The following is an 18,518-nucleotide window of genomic DNA, read 5'->3' as shown; positions in this document are numbered from 1 at the left end:
CAGATTCAATAGTTTCCCCCAATAATTTACATAAGGTTAAGCTAAATTCATCTTTCCTTATGGCTTTTCTATTTTTACTGTTGACAGTATCGTTTGGTGTTTCCTCTGCCAGCAGTGGTTAGTTCTTATGACTCCTAAAAGCTGAATGGATCATTTTCATTCTAGTGTTCCCAAGTAAGATTTTACGTGAATATACTGTTTTATACTTTTATTAAAACTTTAAATGCTTTTTAGTACATTTGTTCAGCAATTAAGCAATTTCTAACGCTCCTAATTGGATTTCTATGTCATACCCTACAATTTTATTGCCGAATTTATATGTACCAATTCACATGCACAATGAACAATTCTACTCTTAAAACCATCTAATTTATTCCTACTGCTTAAAAGTCCTATATATTTTCAACTTTTATGATTTTTATAGTTCCTCTCTATTCCTGGTCTTTTCCTGAACATAGGGGCCAATAACCCTTATAGAGGCCATTTTCAGAACTGAAGCAATGGTAAACTGTGAAGTTCTTAGTTTTACTCCAAACTATTTAAATTTTTCATGGATTACAGTTGACAAAACACTAATTATTTCAGAGTATTCTTATATATTTTTGAAAACCCCTAAATAATTAATGGTTTGAAAGTTGACAACTAAGTCATCTAAGTGAAGAGATTGCTATTCACGGTAATCATACTCACAAAACAATATTACACTTCTCTTGGATTCTATAGAAGGAATGGCAAAACCTGGAGTTAGAGTGAAAAGAGGGATCAGCCTAGAATTCCTATGTAGCACAAGCAAAGTTCAACCCCCCTTGAATGCCATTGACCCTTATCTAACTCTCACTAGGTGCTGACCATTAGTTGAAAAGATTCCTGTGCAATAGGTTTTAGCAATAAATCAGTTTCACTGAATCTTTACATGTAGACCTAATTTTTCACACCTGATAGAATTTGACTCAGTGAATGGAACATACAATCACTGGTGTTCAATGCACATAATTATCCATGTAGCAATCAAACTGTACAAGTTCGATAGTCACCCCAATTATCCAAGAACCTCTGAAACTATTTTAATAGTTTCAAATTCAGTTTTACTATTACTTTTTTTTATTTCATTCACTCTTTCACAGGCTCCTTCTTTAGCTCTTTTAACGTACTTGAAAGCTATTTTTATTTCCATCAAAATTAGTTTGTATTTTCTCTGCCTGTTAATCATTCCTTTGTCTCTTTGACTTTGAAAATAATTGAAAAATTATTTTTCAGTTTTTGCAAAATTCTTATACGGATTTTTCTTCTACAGCCTCCTTGATTTTATCATTCTACTAAACTGTTTTCATATCTCCCATTATTTCAACTTCCACACATTCTTTTTATTCTTTTTATTTACATTCAAGCAGCTTCCATGTTGTCTTTTCTTATATCCAATTTCAAAATCAGTCTGTTGTAAGACTCTTATGTTCTGATTAACAAACCTTATGCTTCCTTTTCCTATAATTACTCCATTTTATTGAAGCAATATTGTGGAAGGATAACTTAAATGACATTTTATTTTTTAAAAATCAACTTCTACAAAAATATTTTACAAATATTCCATCCTTAATAGGCATAGATTAACATTATTAATAGAACATTTCAGGAATGATTTGTTTTACTATCCCAACCATCTCCCAAATTAGCTACCTGAACTGCCCAAATAAATAACGTGTACTCAGATGTAATCATTCTTTAGAAGAATTATGTCAATATGGTATTGGATTTTGTTATATTTTCTTCAGGAGGAAAATGGAAACATCTTAATGAAAGATTCTTTCTCTTCCACACAAGATTTTTTGCCAGTATTTTTATATTGTACTCATATCCTTTATTACATAAAACAAATCAAAGTAATACTAATGAAAACAGCTGGCTAATACAGATTATTTGACCAGACCACAACTTTTGGAAAAGAGAATAGGAAATCTGAGATCTTTCTTTTGGGAGAGTGAGTCTTTCAAAAAGCCCTTAACAAAACCAATATGGAAAACATTTCTTAAAATCAAAGAACAGAAATGCTAGAGTCAGCACAGTGGAACAAAGCATCACTTACAATATCTATCACTAAGCACATACAACAAGGGAAGAATGTTGCCTCCTTAGGACAATGGTTCCATGATGAAAACTATTCTTCCAATTAGGGTATTTTCTTAATATCTTATCATGACCCAACAATAACTTAAGACCTTTACTCCCTGTAGTGTACAAAAACATTCAAAACTTTCGTTTCTGGTTTGAAGCTCTCTCTTGCAATGCTATCGTGCCTACTGCTAAAATACCCTGAACTCAAAATGGCTACATCCAAGTAGGTACTGGATATCTGTTTTGAACTAAAATAGATGTTTCAAGCTTGAAGTAATTCTAGGATAGTACCATGCTACTTCTATCATGTTTCCTTGAAAATAAGACCCGGACTTTTTTTTTTTTGGCCTCCAAAAGAGGCACCAGGTCTTATTTTCATGGAGTGTCTTTTCCACTCACCTCATCACAGTGGTGGCAACAACAGCCCCATCCCCATCCATTCGACAGCCTCATCCTTCCAGAAAGGCCTCTGACTGCGAAATGCAGGCTGGAGCTTCATTCTTAGTTGCCGAATGAAGCTGTTCCTTTGGCCACAGAAGAAGTGGGACGGCAAGGCAAGTGTCGACCCATGGGAGGCCTGGCTACAATGGTAAGCTCCCCCTCACCCTCACCCAACCTTAATTTTTAGGCATGTACCTCGCCCCAAAACTAGGGCTTACTTTCCAGTAAACATGATAGTAATAATGAAACAACCCAGTTAAATCCTGAGATAACTGTTTAAATTTGAAACATTTTTGCAAGTTCCTCCTATCTTGCATTACAGATAAGGATGCAATACAATTTATTAATTATATTTCAAATTTCCATAAGCAATGCCGAGATACTTTATTCATTTATTTGGTGAGTTTAATAGACAGGGGCAAATAAAAAAAAATTTGTTATTCATGTTATTCATAAACTGTTACATGATAACAGTTAATGACTGTCAAACATACTTCTATGAGATGGCAACAGAACCAAAGGACCAAACAATTTCCTTCAAAAAACCAAGAATTATATCACAAAATATACTCCAAAATAAAAAAATAAAGAGTATAGTTATACTTTCTTATTCCAAGAATAATTCTTAATGTTGTGATATTGCATTCTCTACCAAAGCACCTCCAATTCTATAACACAGCCACTTACACTTTATGATTCTATATTATGAAGACAGAAATCACTAATATTCATCTATATAGCAAAATATCTTCGTTTACTAAAAATGTCATAACTATTTCTATCTGAGCACTTGACCTCCTTCCCATTCCCTCCATCCAGTCTGCTGCAGTCATAATTGGTGCTAGGTGAAGATTGATGTCATCTTCTTTCCTAAAAACAGGAAAAACTGCACCTACACTAAGCTAGCTCACCAAACTATTCAAATAATTCAATTTAACCAGTAAACTTTTAATCATGTAAATCAGGGATGTCAAACTGCCGGCCCATGGGCCAGATGCATCATGCCAAAACTATGTCCACCCCATTGCCGGCAATGGAAAAAAAGTCGCACATCACATGATGTTGCGAGTTTGACACCTCTGATGTAAATGCTATAATTGGATATAATAGATGGAATTATATATACTACCTCAATATACTTTTCATACACAATATATTACTTTCAGACTAGGCATGACTGATCAAAATATTTACTTATATGTATATTACAACATTCTTCATCATGAAATTCAAGTTGCTACAAATTGATGCTTGAGTATGAGTAAGAGTATAGAAGCATTACAAGACTGCTTTGCGTGCACAGATTGGGGCATGTTTAAGGAATTCCATCTCGGTGGCCGCTATTTGAACCAATTCCAAGTTGGCCTGCCTCTGCGCTCTGGAGAACTCCTTCTCCAGGGCCTGGTGCCTACGGCTGGCTTGCTTTTCCGCCAACTTGGAGGGCCTCTTGAGCGAGTGTTTTGTCTTCGCTTTGCACTTGCCTGCGCCTTCTGGTCAGAAGGTGTGTTGCAGCCGCAATTGGGAGATGGAGGGGTCGTGCTCATGGATTGAGGCAACGAGGGTCCCTCCATTCCGCTTGAGCAGTCCCAGAAAAACTGAGAAGACGCTCAGGCAGGCAAGTATTGGCGGGAGCGAAATTGGAACAAGTACCAGGACTGTTCCCCTGATCACCCGACCACAACAAAAATATTCTCTCTGGGCTAAGGTCACGGTAGCTGAGGGAGGTACCGAAGGCACGTTTGGAACCACTCTTTGGGTTCCGCCCGGAGGCCTTAGGTGACCAGGCAACGTGCACCAGTAGAAAAGGAAAAGGGAGGCAAAAAATATCAGTGGCGACCTCAAAAGGGTCTGTAGGCCTGACTTAATACACAAGGTATCAAATGGCGGTCACCTAGAGCAGAATTTATTCTTATTAATATTATTACTATTATACTAATAATAGGAACAACAACAATAATAAAATAATAATAATAATAACAACAACAACAACAATAATGGTGATGATGATAATATTGTGTGTTCTGCCTTTAGGCCTGTTGGCCCTGCAGTTGCTTAATTTTTAGCTTTAAAAAAAAATTTTTTTAAATTATTATTATTATTATTATTAAATTTTATTTATTTATTTTTATTATTATATTTTGTCCTATTATTGTGTGTATCGGGGGTGGAGCGCTGGCTGTGCGCTCCTATTCCGCCTCTATCAGTACTTCCAGATATGATGTGGAGCTTCCTTAAGCTCGGTTTGCCTTCCTCTGGCAAGAGATGGCAGCCGCAGCTCGTTTCTCCCTGAAAACGGGCTTTGCGGATCCCAGGAGGGTTCTCTAGCCTCCGTTTCTTGGTTGGGGCTTACTCCCTTCCTGTGCTTCGGCTTTTTAAAAAGGAGGGTGGCCGCGGCTCGTTTCCCTCTGAAAATAAGCTCTGCAGCCTCCCAGAAGCTGCTTGTGCCCGGGGATTTAAATTTGGCGCACTGGTGACGTTTTAAGGGAATCCCAGTCAGGGATTGCCTTTGTTGCCTGAAAACGGCAACTAAAATGGCGCCCGCGGTTGCCCTGGGCTGCTAGGGAATCTCCGATGATCCGAATTCAAGTTTGAATCCGGACCTGGAGATTGTTATTTTTTCCCCCAATTTGAGGAAAAAATCCCTTGGAAGGTTGGGGAGAAAAGCTCAGCAAGTGGTCTCTACTGATGCCTTCCCCCCCCCTTTTCCACCTCCAGAGCCCTGGGGCTGGCTGGGATCCATGGGAGTTTCCCCCCCCACACCCCCTTTTTCAATTTTAATATAGGATCAGGGATGATCCCAAGGAAAACTTAGTGGTTGGGGAAAAGGTTCAGCAAGTAGTCTCTGCTGATGCCTTCTTCCCCCCCTTTCCACCCCCCAGAGCCCTGGGGCTGGCTGATATCTGTGGGGAAGTTTCCCTCCCCACCAATCCCCTTTTTAATTTTAGGTTTGAGATCAGGAGTGATCCCCAGAAAATTTTGTGGTTAAATTCCTATAGGTGGCAATTTTTTTGGAAGGGGAAGCCAATTATCAAGGGATAATCAATCAATGGATTTCTTGTCTAACCTGATAAGCTGAGAGCCACGCCAAAACGAGTCTTCTCGAGCAGAGACTAAGTTAAGAATGGGCTCCACAGGAAGTGGGGGCGTGTCAAGCTTTGGCTACTTGGTCTCAAGAGCAGGCAGACAGAGAAAACCCATCCGTGGATTATCCATCTCCTGTACTGGAGAACAGCCAGAACAAATCTGAAAAGTGCCATAAAAGGTGCAAAGCAAGCGCATTGCCAGAAAACTCAGAACTTTTTTCAGGACCCAACAAACACCAGGCGAATATGGCAAGGAATCCAGGCCATTACAGCTTACAAGGTGACTCCATCAAGATGCGAAGACGACACAAACTTCCTAAACAAACTGAATGCATTTTTTGGTAGATTTGAGGCATCAAATAGCACTCCTGCTAGGAAAGCTGTGCCCCATCCTGATGAGCAAGTGCTAAAGCTTTGATGTCACCTCTGTCCGGAAAACATTGCAGAAAGTTAACATTTGGAAAGCAGCAGGCCCAGATAACACCCCTGGAGGTGTCCTTAGAGAATGCACAGATGAGCTGGCTTGTGTTCTCACAGATATTTTCAATCTCTCATTGCAGCAGGCCATCATCTTGCCAGTACCAAAAAAGTCCACAATTATAGGCATCAACGATTACCGTCCGGTTGCACTGACATCCACCATTATGAAATGCTTTGAGAAACTGATAAAGGACATTATTGTATCTAGCCTCCCGCCAGCATTTGACTCACTTCAGTTTGCCTACCGACCAAATCGCTTTACGGAGGATGCTATTTCTTCCGTTCTCCATCTGAGCTTGAAGCACTTAGAGAAAAGAAAACTCATGTGTGTTTGTTGTTTGTGGACTTCAGTTCAGCATTTAACACAATCATTCTCCAGCATCTAGTAGACAAACTGGGTCTTTCAGGCTTAAACACTCCTTTGTGCAACTGTATTCTTGATTTTCTTACCAACAGGCCCCAATATGTGTGAATTGGAACAAATACCTCTAATACCATTTTCTTGAGCACAGGTTTTCCTCAGGGCTGTATCCTAAGTCCACTGCTGTTCACCCTGTTGACCCATGACTGTTGTGCTAGGTTTGCCAGCAACCATATTATGAAGTTCGCAGATGATACAACAGCAGTGGGCCTTATTCATAATGACAATGAGGGCACTTACTGCAAGGAGGTTGTGGGGTTGGTAAACTGATTGAAGGAGAACAGCCTAGTTTTAAACACTGGAAAAACCAAAGAGATCATTGATTTCAGAAAAGGCAGGCACAGCCACACTCTGTGCTTTAATGATTCATCTGTGAAGATGGTTACCAGCATCAAATTCCTGGGTGTGCAGTTAACAAGAAGACTGGTTTGGTGGCTCAACAGCGAGACACTGGTGAAGCATTTTCTGCGTCACATGAGAAAAGCACATCTTCCTTCTCCTATCCTTACCACTCTCTACAGGGGGACGATCAAGAGCATCCTGTCATACAGCATCACTGTCTGATTTGGAAGCATCACTGCTTCAGACAGGAAGGTGGTGCAAAGAGTGGTAAGGATGGCCAAAAAGATCATTGGCAGTTCCCTTCCTTCCATCCAGGACATAGCACAGAAGCGTTGCTTAAGCAGGGTCAGCAAGATTGTCTGGGACACTACACATCCTCTTCACAACCTATTTTTCTTGTTACCTTCTGGGAGGCAGCTTCGTGGTATCCGTAGCAGAACATCCAGATTCAGCCATAGTTTCATTCCATACAGCATTAACCTTGTGAACTCTGAAGCTTTTTCCTTCCGTTATATTCTCAAGATGGACAGTGTTTAATATTTATTTGTTATGTATATGTAGGGGTGTGGGTCTATACATATGTTGTATATAGTATGTTAGGTGTGTGTCATGTATGTGTTCACTTTCATTTTTGATGTGTGCCCTTGTGCCGACAGTAAAAAAAAAAATAACATTAAAGGTTATCTTATCTTCCCAACCATAGTGGGAGGGGAAAATGCAATTTATTGACTGCTCATTTTGGTTAACAATTATGCATTCATAAATTAAGAATCATGCAAATGAAGTATGTTAGATGTATAAAGTTATATGTGTGAATTATTCCAAGACACAGTACAATAACCTGCAGAATTAGAAAATGGTTCCCCACTCCTCTGATTAGTTGTTAGTCTTTATTTCCAGTATAAAAGTCAGAATAATCATTCTACTCTAATATAATTTGACAAAACTGTTTATCTACAAAAAACAACAACAATCTATATACCAGTAATAAAGATTCCACCTGAGCTCAACACCTGATATAGGGACATGCCCCTTTTAGTTTTTGGGAAACAATATGGCAGTGGTTTGCCCTTGCCTTTCTCCAGAACATGGAATTGTACCACTTCAGTTGCTCAAGCAACTAAAATTCTTCAAAAAGGCCCAAATGGCAGTAAAAAACCCATAGCCAGTTTTTGTACTGACAAGAGATATTAGGAATTACATAGGCTAAAAAAATATGTAGATAAGGGAGTAGATACCTTCCATGTATTGTAGAAAAAGAAATTTCATAGCAAGTTCAAAGCTCTATTTTGCTACAGTAGATGGAGAGTATTTTTTAGGTAAGGGGAAGTACTAACCACTGATTACAATTTTAATTCCACTGCCAAAAAGGCATTGGCTGAGACTTGGAAATGAAATGTCTAATATAAAGAAGACCATGTTGTCATTCTGAATAAGTTGTTCAGTGAAGGTTTGGTGAAAAGGACAGAGCACAGTAAGTTTCTACCAAGCTGGTGATACTGGAAGTTACAAGATGGCAGGAGGGAAGCTTACTGAAAGAAAACAAAGAGGTAGCCCTGATCCTTTTAAGGTAGCTCTTCTGATGGCAAATTTGTACTGCTGTTTCTTTAGGATGGTGGCTGAATTTTGTATTCTGAACAGTCATAGGTTAGGTTTACCTTGGGATTCATATATAGGACCACAGAGACTGGACAGTTTACGTAGTTCTTCTCGAACCAACAGTTACAATAACTGTCTGATCATAGTGATGGTTGCAAAGAAAGCAGTTTCTGAATAATTAGTGGATCTGCATATATAAATGAAAAGAATGATCTGCCAAATAAATTTAACACTCTTTGACAGGTCATCACTTTTTATCTTCTTTGGTTTCCTAGCATTTGGAAGGAGAGCCAAACCTGGAATGGTATTCAAAATAATTCCCAGATACTGGAGATGTTATAAAAGGAAGAGCTAACGTTTTCCTGATTTGTGGAGAAGCACAGATGCAATAGGTACCAGGTTGTCAGACCTAGCAGACAATCACTTAAATATGAGCCAGCAATGTGCTGCAGCTGCCCAAAAAGCCAACACAGTGCTAGGCTGCATTAACAGAGGGACAGAAACAAGATTACATGAAGTGTTAATATCACTTGATTACACCTTGGCAAAGCCACACTTGGAATACTGCATCCAATTTTGGTCACAATATTTAGTGAGATGTTGAGATTCTAGAAAGAGTACAGAGAAAAGCAACAAAGATGATCAGGGGATTGGAGGCTAAAACATATAAAGAACAGTTGCTGGAATTGGGTATGGTAGTGTAATGAAGAGAAGGACTAGGGGTGACATGACAGCAGTGTTCCAATATCTCAGGGGTTGCCACAAAGAAGAAGGAATCAAGTTATTCTCCAAAGCACCTGAAGGTAGAACAAGAAGCAATGGATGGAAACTATGGTAATGAAGGAGAGAAGCAACCTAGAAAATAAGGAGAAATTTCCTGACAGTTAGAACAATTAATCAGTGGACTAACCTGCCTCCAGAAGTTGTAAATGCTCCAACACTGGAAGTTTTTAAGAAGAGACTAAACAACATTTGACCTCCAAGATCCCTTCCAACTCTACTACTACTACTATTACTATTAGTATTACTACTACTACTACTAATTATTATTATTACTACTACTACTACTACTACTACTACTACTACTACTACTACTACTATTATTACCATTGTCTATCCTCTGCAGGATGTAGGCCTCTTTAGCATGTTTCCAACCACCATGGTACCAAGCTTCTTTTTGCCTATTGGGCCCCCAATACTTGTTAACATCGATCCATCTTGTTTTAGGTCTTTTTCATGGATGCTTTTTATCAAGTGGAATTCATTCTATGACTGCGTTGCCCACCTGCCATCAATTCTTCTTGCTATGTGACCAGCCCATTTCCATTTCAATTCTTTTGCTCTCTTGATAATATATACTTTTGTTTGTTCTCTAATCCATGTGCAGGTGTTTCTATCTTATCTTGTAATGCCTAGCATGTATCTATCTGTAGCTATTTTAAAAGTTATGGGCTTATAGTCCATAGTTTTGATTAGTTTGTTAACAATTTGGTATCCTGGTAATGAGTCTCTGGAAATCAGGTCTAAGAATTGTTTGGCTAATATTTTGTATACTAAGACATACAGAGTGATGGCCCCAGATGCCTTATATCAGGGATCTCCAACTCCCAGTTCATGGACCAGTACCGGGCCACGGCATACCAGCAACCAGTCCGCACAAACAAGCAAAGTCCCAAAACCATGCACCCTCCAGTCCATGGAAATACCTCTCTCCACATAACCAGTCCCTGGTGCCCAAAAGGTTGGGGACCTCTGCCTTATATAGTACGGATTTAGTGAACGTTCTTCAAAATAATGTTGTATCATCAGGATTGACTATGACATTCCCATATTGTGAGATCAGAAACCCAGAGTTCCAAAAGTCCACACTCATAAGAGGACTGCTCTATAGTGAAAAAAAGTATTTTGGTTTCATATGCTAATTGACAATAGTTGCCAGCAACTGTTGATAAAACATTGTGCATAATTTGGAGGGGGAGGATAGAGTATGACCTTTATGTTTTAATATTTGCTTTATTCCCTAATTTTACTTTAAATTAGATTTTAACATTTAGTATTAAACTATTATCTTTTTCACATAAGGTTGTACTGAGCAAGGAGACTGGTAACACATATTTGCCTGAAGATATGCAGTAACTCTCCCAAATGGTTACCTCTATAACTTATGCATCATACTGTATACATAACACTCTATAAAATTGGAAAAAAAAACCCCTAACAATATTGCAAACAAAAGCTTCTTATATTGACAATCACTAGAAAATGATAGCAAAAACAGTCTTTCCTTGTACCACAAGTCTCCAGGTTAAGAGTGCCTTGGTTTAAGAACAATCCATGGTTGATAACAGAGCCTATTATAGCAAAATTGAGTTAAATACACAATGATTTAAGTTAAATATATAATGGTTTATTACACATTATACACTAAACCAGGGGTCCCCAACCCCCAGTCCGTTGACCAGTACCGGGCTGCAGCATGGCAGCAACCAGTCCGCACAAACAAGCAAAGCCCCATCCACGGGATGCAGGCAACATACAAAACCATGTGCCCTCCAGTCCACAGAAAAACCTCTCTCCATGGAACCAATCCCTGATGCCCAAAAGGTTGGGGACTTCTGCACTAAACTGTTCCAGGTTAAACAGAAATTGGGCCTAAGGACAGACTTCAAGAACAGAACTCATTCTTAAACTGGGGACTACTTGTATTACATTCTGATCTCCTAAAATCATTGCATATTCACACAAAAGTTATCTTTCCAGTCTACAGGCAATGAGTTGTATGTATCGTGTATACATCTCAAAAATAGACAACCATTAAGAATAATGCTTGCCATCTAATGATAGAAGGTATTGGGGATTTCCTTCCTCTATACTTTCATTCTTGCAATCAAGCTTTGCAACTTTTTCACTGCACTATACTGTACTATATTTATGCTGTTTTACCTATAAAGAAAAAGCTAATACATTTTGTGAAGACTATAAGAATTTACCAATTAGACAAAATTGTGGATTTTTTTCATTTCCATTTTTCTCCTTTATTCTTAGTTCAGGTCTCAGAAGAGAAAGTAAAAATAAAATACTCATGACTAGAGGCAGAAGGAAATATAACCATTTTATACTGAAACTAAAGTTTATATTGTAAGTTGGCAGATATACTGTAAATCCTTGTGAATTACTTGAAGTAGTGTCTTAATTTATATCAATTTATCCACATTTTAATATCTGGATCAGAGGGCTTTCTCTGTGACCTTTCTTTGAGGGTTCTGTCAAAACAAGACAGAAGGCTCCTTTAGTAAAGCTCTCACACTTACATCTTATCTAATGTTCATCATGCCACACCATTCATTTGTAAGAAAGTTTCAAGACTTGTATTTTGAGTGAATGTATTTTCAGTTCAAAATACTTCCACAACAACTAGGGCAACATATTCTGAAGTTGGAAAAGCTGTTTTAAACCACAGAGTAATATTCTTGAAATAGAATGTTTCAAGTTTGGGATGTTTCAATTTCAAATTATTGTGATATTTTTAAATGATTTTATTATGGTGACTGCTTTGACTTTGTTGATTGATTAGTTCTAAAATTTTAATATATTCATGAAGACATCATTGGAGGGCTTTTTCCATTAAAATGTTTTAAATAATAAACCTAAAATTCCTTAAGCAGAATGTATTCAATTACATATTTTATTCATTTATTAAATTTTTATGCCATTCATCTTACTGATAAGCAACTCTGCATATAATACACCTTTAACTCTATCTGAGAGCAACACTCATTCACTTTGAAAATTAACTGCAAGGCTAACATTCTTAAAAATAATTTTAACACAATGACTTTAAGATAAATGTTACCTTTTTCAAATAAATGTAATTAAAATTATTTAATTACTGCTTATACTGTTATTGAAATAGTAGGAATGAACAGAACTACCCTTCTGTAGACAATAAAATTTCTCTTTGCTATATATCAATAAACATTTAAGAGTTAAGTTACCCAAATTAAAAACCAGAGGCAAATGTAACTCTCAACTGCCTTATAACACTAGGGACATGAAGAATAAATATTTCTCATTCTGTATCTCTAGGAATGTGCAGGAAAGAAATAGAATCACAGGAATGGCAAGATCTTGGAAGTCTTCTAGTCCAAACCCTTGCCTAGCATAGGAGTCCTCCCACCATTGAAAACGTATAATACTGAAGCACCTACAAGGATCAGCTGTTCCACCAATGAGAGAAAAGAAAAATCACAAAGCACACACAGATATACTTTAACCTCCAGCTATTGAACTAGTATGGGAGTGGGAGTAATACAGCTTCTTCTGCTATAATGATACATATATGCAACTGTTATATAGAAATAAAGCTGAATTCTATGACTATTTCATTATGTCTCAGACCTTACCCTATCTAGGGCACACTGCAAAATTGTATTTACTCACTATGAATCATTAGGCAACTTTCCATTTTCTTATGGAAATCTTATTGAAATTAAATATTATTTCTAAAGTAAGCAACTACTGACAATAGTATGTGATAGTCAAATGGTGTCTTTTTTGAAGTGACAATACCCCTTCCAATAATATAATATACTAACATAGTGTTCAGCAACCTTCTTTAATCTGGTGTCACTTCAGTTGCATCATACATTGGACTACAGTTCATGGAGAGTTGAATCCCTCTCCATATCTTACAACACCATTCTCTTTTGATATGGTAACCCTTGCATCTGTGCTTCAGACACGAAATAGAAAGAAATCATACACTAATCATGCACAGAATTTCAGCTGCTAAGAGCCATAGATTAATACATTTGCAAGGCAACACATTGGGGAAGGGAATCCTAGGAAAAAAATTTAATATAGCTGAATTACATTTATTGACTCAAAGTAAGTCAGCACTTTACCTTCTCAACCTTGGCAGTTTTTAAACTCCAGAATTTCCCAACCAGCATCCTAAAGTTGCCAAGGTTTAGAAAGACTACTTTATAGCATCTTTATCCAACCCAGAGAAAAGAGTGACATTCTAAATCTGCCATTCAAGTATAGTAGCTCTGAAAAGCATATGAGAAGCATTTAAACTCTAGACAATTGTACATAGATTATCTGTTATTCACCTAATTTAAAGATTAATTCAATATGAATCCAAAAATCAAAGAGACCATCACTTTTGTAAAAAAAATGTGCTTCGAAGGCAGTTTTGTCATACATGGCAACAAATTACCTACATGTAGCCTTATATCTATATTTAACCAGGAGGGATATACAGATAGTCCTTGACTTGCAGCCATTCATTTGGTGACCATTCAAAGTTACAAAAGAGTGACAACTGGTCCTTGCAGTTACGACCGTTACAGCACGCCCCAGTCATGTGATCATAATTTTGCCACTTGGCAACCAGAATGCATTTAATATGATTGCCATCTGCAACTTTTCCAGTTTTTTTCCCAACAAGCACATTCAATGAGGGGAGTTGGATTCGCTTAAGGCCAGAAGATTCATTTAACAGCTACAATGATTCACTTAACAATTGTGGCAGAAAAGATCATGGAATTGGGTGTGACTCACTTAACAATCATCTTGCTTAATGACAGAAATTCTGATCTCAATTGTGGTAGTAAGTCGAGGACTACCTATAGTAATCCATTAGTTTAATTTACAATAATTGCTGGAAATTTTATAGAGCTTTCTGTTCAATAAATTAAACCATGAACCTTCCATTGTACCTTGTTAAAAAAAACGTATAATCAGATATGTAGCTAAGCAAAACCCATACATATCCCCTGTAGTTCATACATTTTTTAGGAGTACTTTTATGAGTGTTAATTTGTGAATTACTGGAAAACCTCATGTAAAGTTTCAAAGAAATGTATGACACTGCTTGAAATTCTATAGTACTGTCTGCAAATTAAGTTATTTGCTCAATACTGTTTTAAGTACTACTGCCTCTTCATAATCACAACCTCGCTGATAAAATGTTCCAGAGTATCTATTCATCTTCCCTCAATCTCTTCACTAATTTGAGACTACTGTTATTCATTTCCCATTTCCACAATACAAAAATGGGCAAGACTTGAGACTGGCTCAAGCATCTAACTAACATCTTGAAAGAGGAAATACTAGACAATAAACGAATTTTTCTATGTGTTTGTTTCTTTCACGATGAGCTCCTCATTACATCTGTAGAGGAAAAAGGCCAAATACTTCCTCTTCGCTCCACCCCATCTCTCATCAAACTGGCGCACACACACACAATGGGAATGCCCGCACCACCGACAGGAGGAGTGTGACCTAGCACGCAGATAGGCGCGCACCGACGAACTTCTACTCCCTTTCTCTCGGTTACCCCCCTCCCCCTTACGCAGCTCTACAAAGTTTCCTGCATAATTTGGACCACTGCAAACTGGGTCGATTCTCTGAGGGCTAATAAGCTTCGTAGGGAAGGGCGAGCCCTCAGAGGTAGGCCTCTTAAGTCTCGTGTCACTCGCTGCAGCTTGGCCTTACACATGCCGGGCCAGGAGAGGCCGCAGCCTAGAAAAAAAGCCCCGATAATTCTTCCACTCAAGCCCGTCCCAACACTAACACCTCCTCATAGTTCCAGTTAGGGGCCGTGCCAACAACCACCTCCACCCATCAAAGAGGCCGAGCCCTAGCAGGGCCTGGCTGTCCCGCGCTCGCTTGCCGGACTCCATTCCCACCTCCTGGTTGAAGGCGTTCACTGCCTCCATGTTTGTCGGTCGGCGGCCTACGCTACCGCGCGTCGAACTGAAAGGTGGTCGCCGAACGTCGTTTTCAGCAGCGTCCCGCCTTCAAGGCCTCGGCGCTAACATGTCCGTTTTGGCGGCAGCCCGCAGCGACTCGTTGGTGAAGTTTTCGCACAGACTGTCCGTCTGTCTCTCTGTCTCTCCCCCTCCAGCGAAATGGCAAAGTGCACGTCGCGAACAGCACCATGGGATAGCGAGGGCCTCCCAAGCCTCGCGCCACCCATCAGAGGAAGGAGACCGCGGGACAAAAACCATAGACACACAAGCGAGCGATTGCGCACGCGCGCAAGGAAACGCACGAGATTGAGCTTTCTTTTTGCAGTTGTCGGTTTTGCGGAACTACTTTCGAAGACTCTGTTAAGGGCACTCTGTCCTTGATTAATGAACGTTTTCATGACTTGTCTTCATGTTAACGATAAATACGAATATCAAACAGCAGTTAAACTACACGCTAGTTAAAATCAAAAGGGCAATTTAAAAACTTCGGTACTTTGTCCATTCTTACAATTTAAAGACGTCAGAACGAATGTTGTAATCCTGCGGACGGTTGGAAATGAATCCATTGCTGATGGGGATTAAGGTGCTTCAGGGCTGAGGCTTTCTGGGTCTACCAAACCGAAAAATTATACATACTGCAGCTGCCAAAAAAAGCCAATACAGTGCTAGGCTGCATTAACAGGGATAGAATCAAGATCACATGAAGTGTTTGCAGACGGGATGGCATGCCATGTTATGGAATGAGAAGCATAAAGTTCACCAGTACTTCCGGAGGCACTACATCAAAATTGCACGACAGAACTATAGGCAGGTCCCCAATTGGATCTCAACATTAGAAATGTACATACACCCAAGGTTTATTCAGTTGGGGAAAGTAATAACCTATAAAAACATACTAGATGAGAGAGGAGAATTAAAAACGAGGAAGAATCTCCAAAATGCAGGGATAGAATTAGAATGGTGGGTATACCTCCAACTACAAGCAAGATATAGGCAAGATAAAAAAAAGAGTGGGGTATAAAGATAGAATTGACAGAGCTAGATAAAATTTTATTAGGTCCCAAGGATAAAATTATTTAAAAAAATATATCATTTTCTTTTAGATCAGACAATGTATGAAGAACAGGTTAAGGAGACCATGTTAATTTGGAGTAGGGATTTTGGTTTTAGTATCGACCTACATATTTGGCAAGAGCTGTGGGAAAGGAATAGGAAACTCACTTTAGCTACCTCATATAAGGAAAATCTTTACAAGGTGTTCTATAGATGGCATTGCCCACCCATAAGGTTAGCCAAAATGGGTTCAAACATTTCCCCCCTATGCTGGAAATGTAAAACGGCATTAGGTTCATACTACCATATGTGGTGGGAATGCCCAAAGATCCGTGAGTATTGGAACAGGACACGAAACTGGTTGAGGGATATATTAACACTGGACTTAGAGTTAAAACCTGAACTCTTCTTGTTGGGAATAATGACAGAAAAATACGATAAGGGAACAATCTACCTGCTGCTACACATCCTGATTGCAGCTAGGCTTGCTTTAGCACAAAAATGGAAGAGCAAGGAAATTCCCACAGAGGAAGAGTTAATACATAAAATATTAGCATGTGCGGAAATGGACAGGCTTACAATGATATTAAAAGATAAATGTGGATCAGTTTATTATGAAACCTGGGATAAATTTTACCACTGGAGGAATTTGAAGAGGACAGTTGGGATTAAAGGTGAATATTAACATAGAAATATATATTATTGTAGAACAAGTATTGTATATAAAACTTAGATGTATATGTAGAGATGAAGAATTGATTGTAAAAAGTGGAATAATCTGATAAGAATGTATATACTGGAATGTCACATCAAATCCAATGTTTGTTTGTTTTTAATTGTATTATAAATAAAATTTATTTAAAAAAAAGGTCACATGAAGTGTTAGTACCACTTTATAATGCCTTGGTAAAGTCACACTTGGAATACTGCATCCAGTTTTGGTTACCACGATGTAAAAAAAGATGTTGAGACTCTAGAAAGAGTGTAGAGAAGAGAAACAAAGATGATTAGGGGATTGGAGGCTAAAACATAAGGAATGGCTGCTGGAATTGGGTAGGTCTAGTTTAATGAAGAGAAGGATGAGGGGGGACATGATAGCAGTGTTCCAATATCTCAGGGGCTGCCACAAAGAAGAGGGAATCAAGCTGTTCTCCAAAGCACCTGAAGGCAGGACAAGAAGCAACGGATGGAAACTAATCAAACAGAGAAGCAACCTAGAACTAAGAAATTTCCCGACAGTTAGAACAATTAATCAGTGGAACAACCTGCCTCCAGAAGCTGTGAATGCTCCAACACTGGAAGTTTTTAAGAAGAGACTGGACAGCCGTTTGTCTGAAATGGTAAAGGTTTCCCTGCCTGAGCAGGGGGTTGGACTAGAAGACCTCTAAGGAACCTTCCACATCATCATCATTATTATTATCAGTGCTTTTTTTCAAAAAAAAAAAGGTGTAGGAACTCACACACGTCATACAACCCGTCTTGCCTACCTTACAAGGTTCCATCCAAAAAAGGTGCTGGAACTCCGTTCTGGGTGTTCTATGAGAAAAAAAGCCCTGATTATTATTACATCTGTTCAATCGCCTCTGACCAGAGGTGTTTTTCAGGTAAAAGGTTCTTAGTAGAGCTAGCACATAAAACAAAGATTTGCCTCTTCCTCCTTTCTGGCCTCTCTAGTGGAATACTGGTAGTGCTCGACTTACAGCAGTTACTTTAGTAAGCATTTCAAGTTAACAACAGTAACGAAAAAAGTGACACATGACCATTTTTCACACTTAAAACTGTTAAACATCCCCTTGATAAAAATTAAGATGTATGGCAACTGATTCGTATTTATGAGAGTTCCAGTGTCTTGGGGTCATGTGATCACCTCTTGTGACCTTCTGACAATTCAACGGAGAAATCAGATTCACTTAATGGCTGTGTTACTAACATCTGCACTGATAAAATCCTGTGGCAAGAACGATCACAAAATGGGGCAAAATTCACTTAACTGTCTCACTTAGCAACAGAAATGTTGGTCTCAGTTGTGGTTGTAAGTTAAGGACTACCTGTACATGATGGAAGTACCAGCCAGGTGGTGATTATGAATTAAGAAATTCTGTCCAAACATCTGTATTTGATTTATATACAGCCCTTAAGTTCAAATTGGAAACTTAAGTCACTGTACAGTTTAATAATACAAAATGCAAAAGATATAAACAAACCAAATTGTAAAATCTGTCTTTAAAAGAG

General features: G+C 38.5%; 1 protein-coding gene across 1 annotated transcript in view; it reads right to left on the bottom strand.

Moving 5' to 3' along the window:
* The window catches only part of LOC120319737 (SR-related and CTD-associated factor 4-like), a 79,674-nt gene extending 64,238 nt beyond the window's left edge, over positions 1 to 15,436 (bottom strand). The window contains exon 1 of the mRNA XM_039368880.1: positions 15,171 to 15,436. Within this exon, the coding sequence (XP_039224814.1) occupies positions 15,171 to 15,200 (30 nt within the window). The 5' untranslated portion in view covers positions 15,201 to 15,436. The remainder of the gene's footprint in view (positions 1 to 15,170) is intronic.
* Between the last annotated feature and the right edge of the window lie 3,082 nt (positions 15,437 to 18,518).

Source organism: Crotalus tigris, unplaced genomic scaffold, assembly GCF_016545835.1.
Source record: "Crotalus tigris isolate CLP2741 ecotype Arizona unplaced genomic scaffold, ASM1654583v1 scf7180000020943.996319, whole genome shotgun sequence".
NCBI lineage: Eukaryota > Metazoa > Chordata > Lepidosauria > Squamata > Viperidae > Crotalus > Crotalus tigris.
Note: the sequence above shows the minus strand (reverse complement) of the source record. Positions and strands in the feature narration are given on the sequence as shown.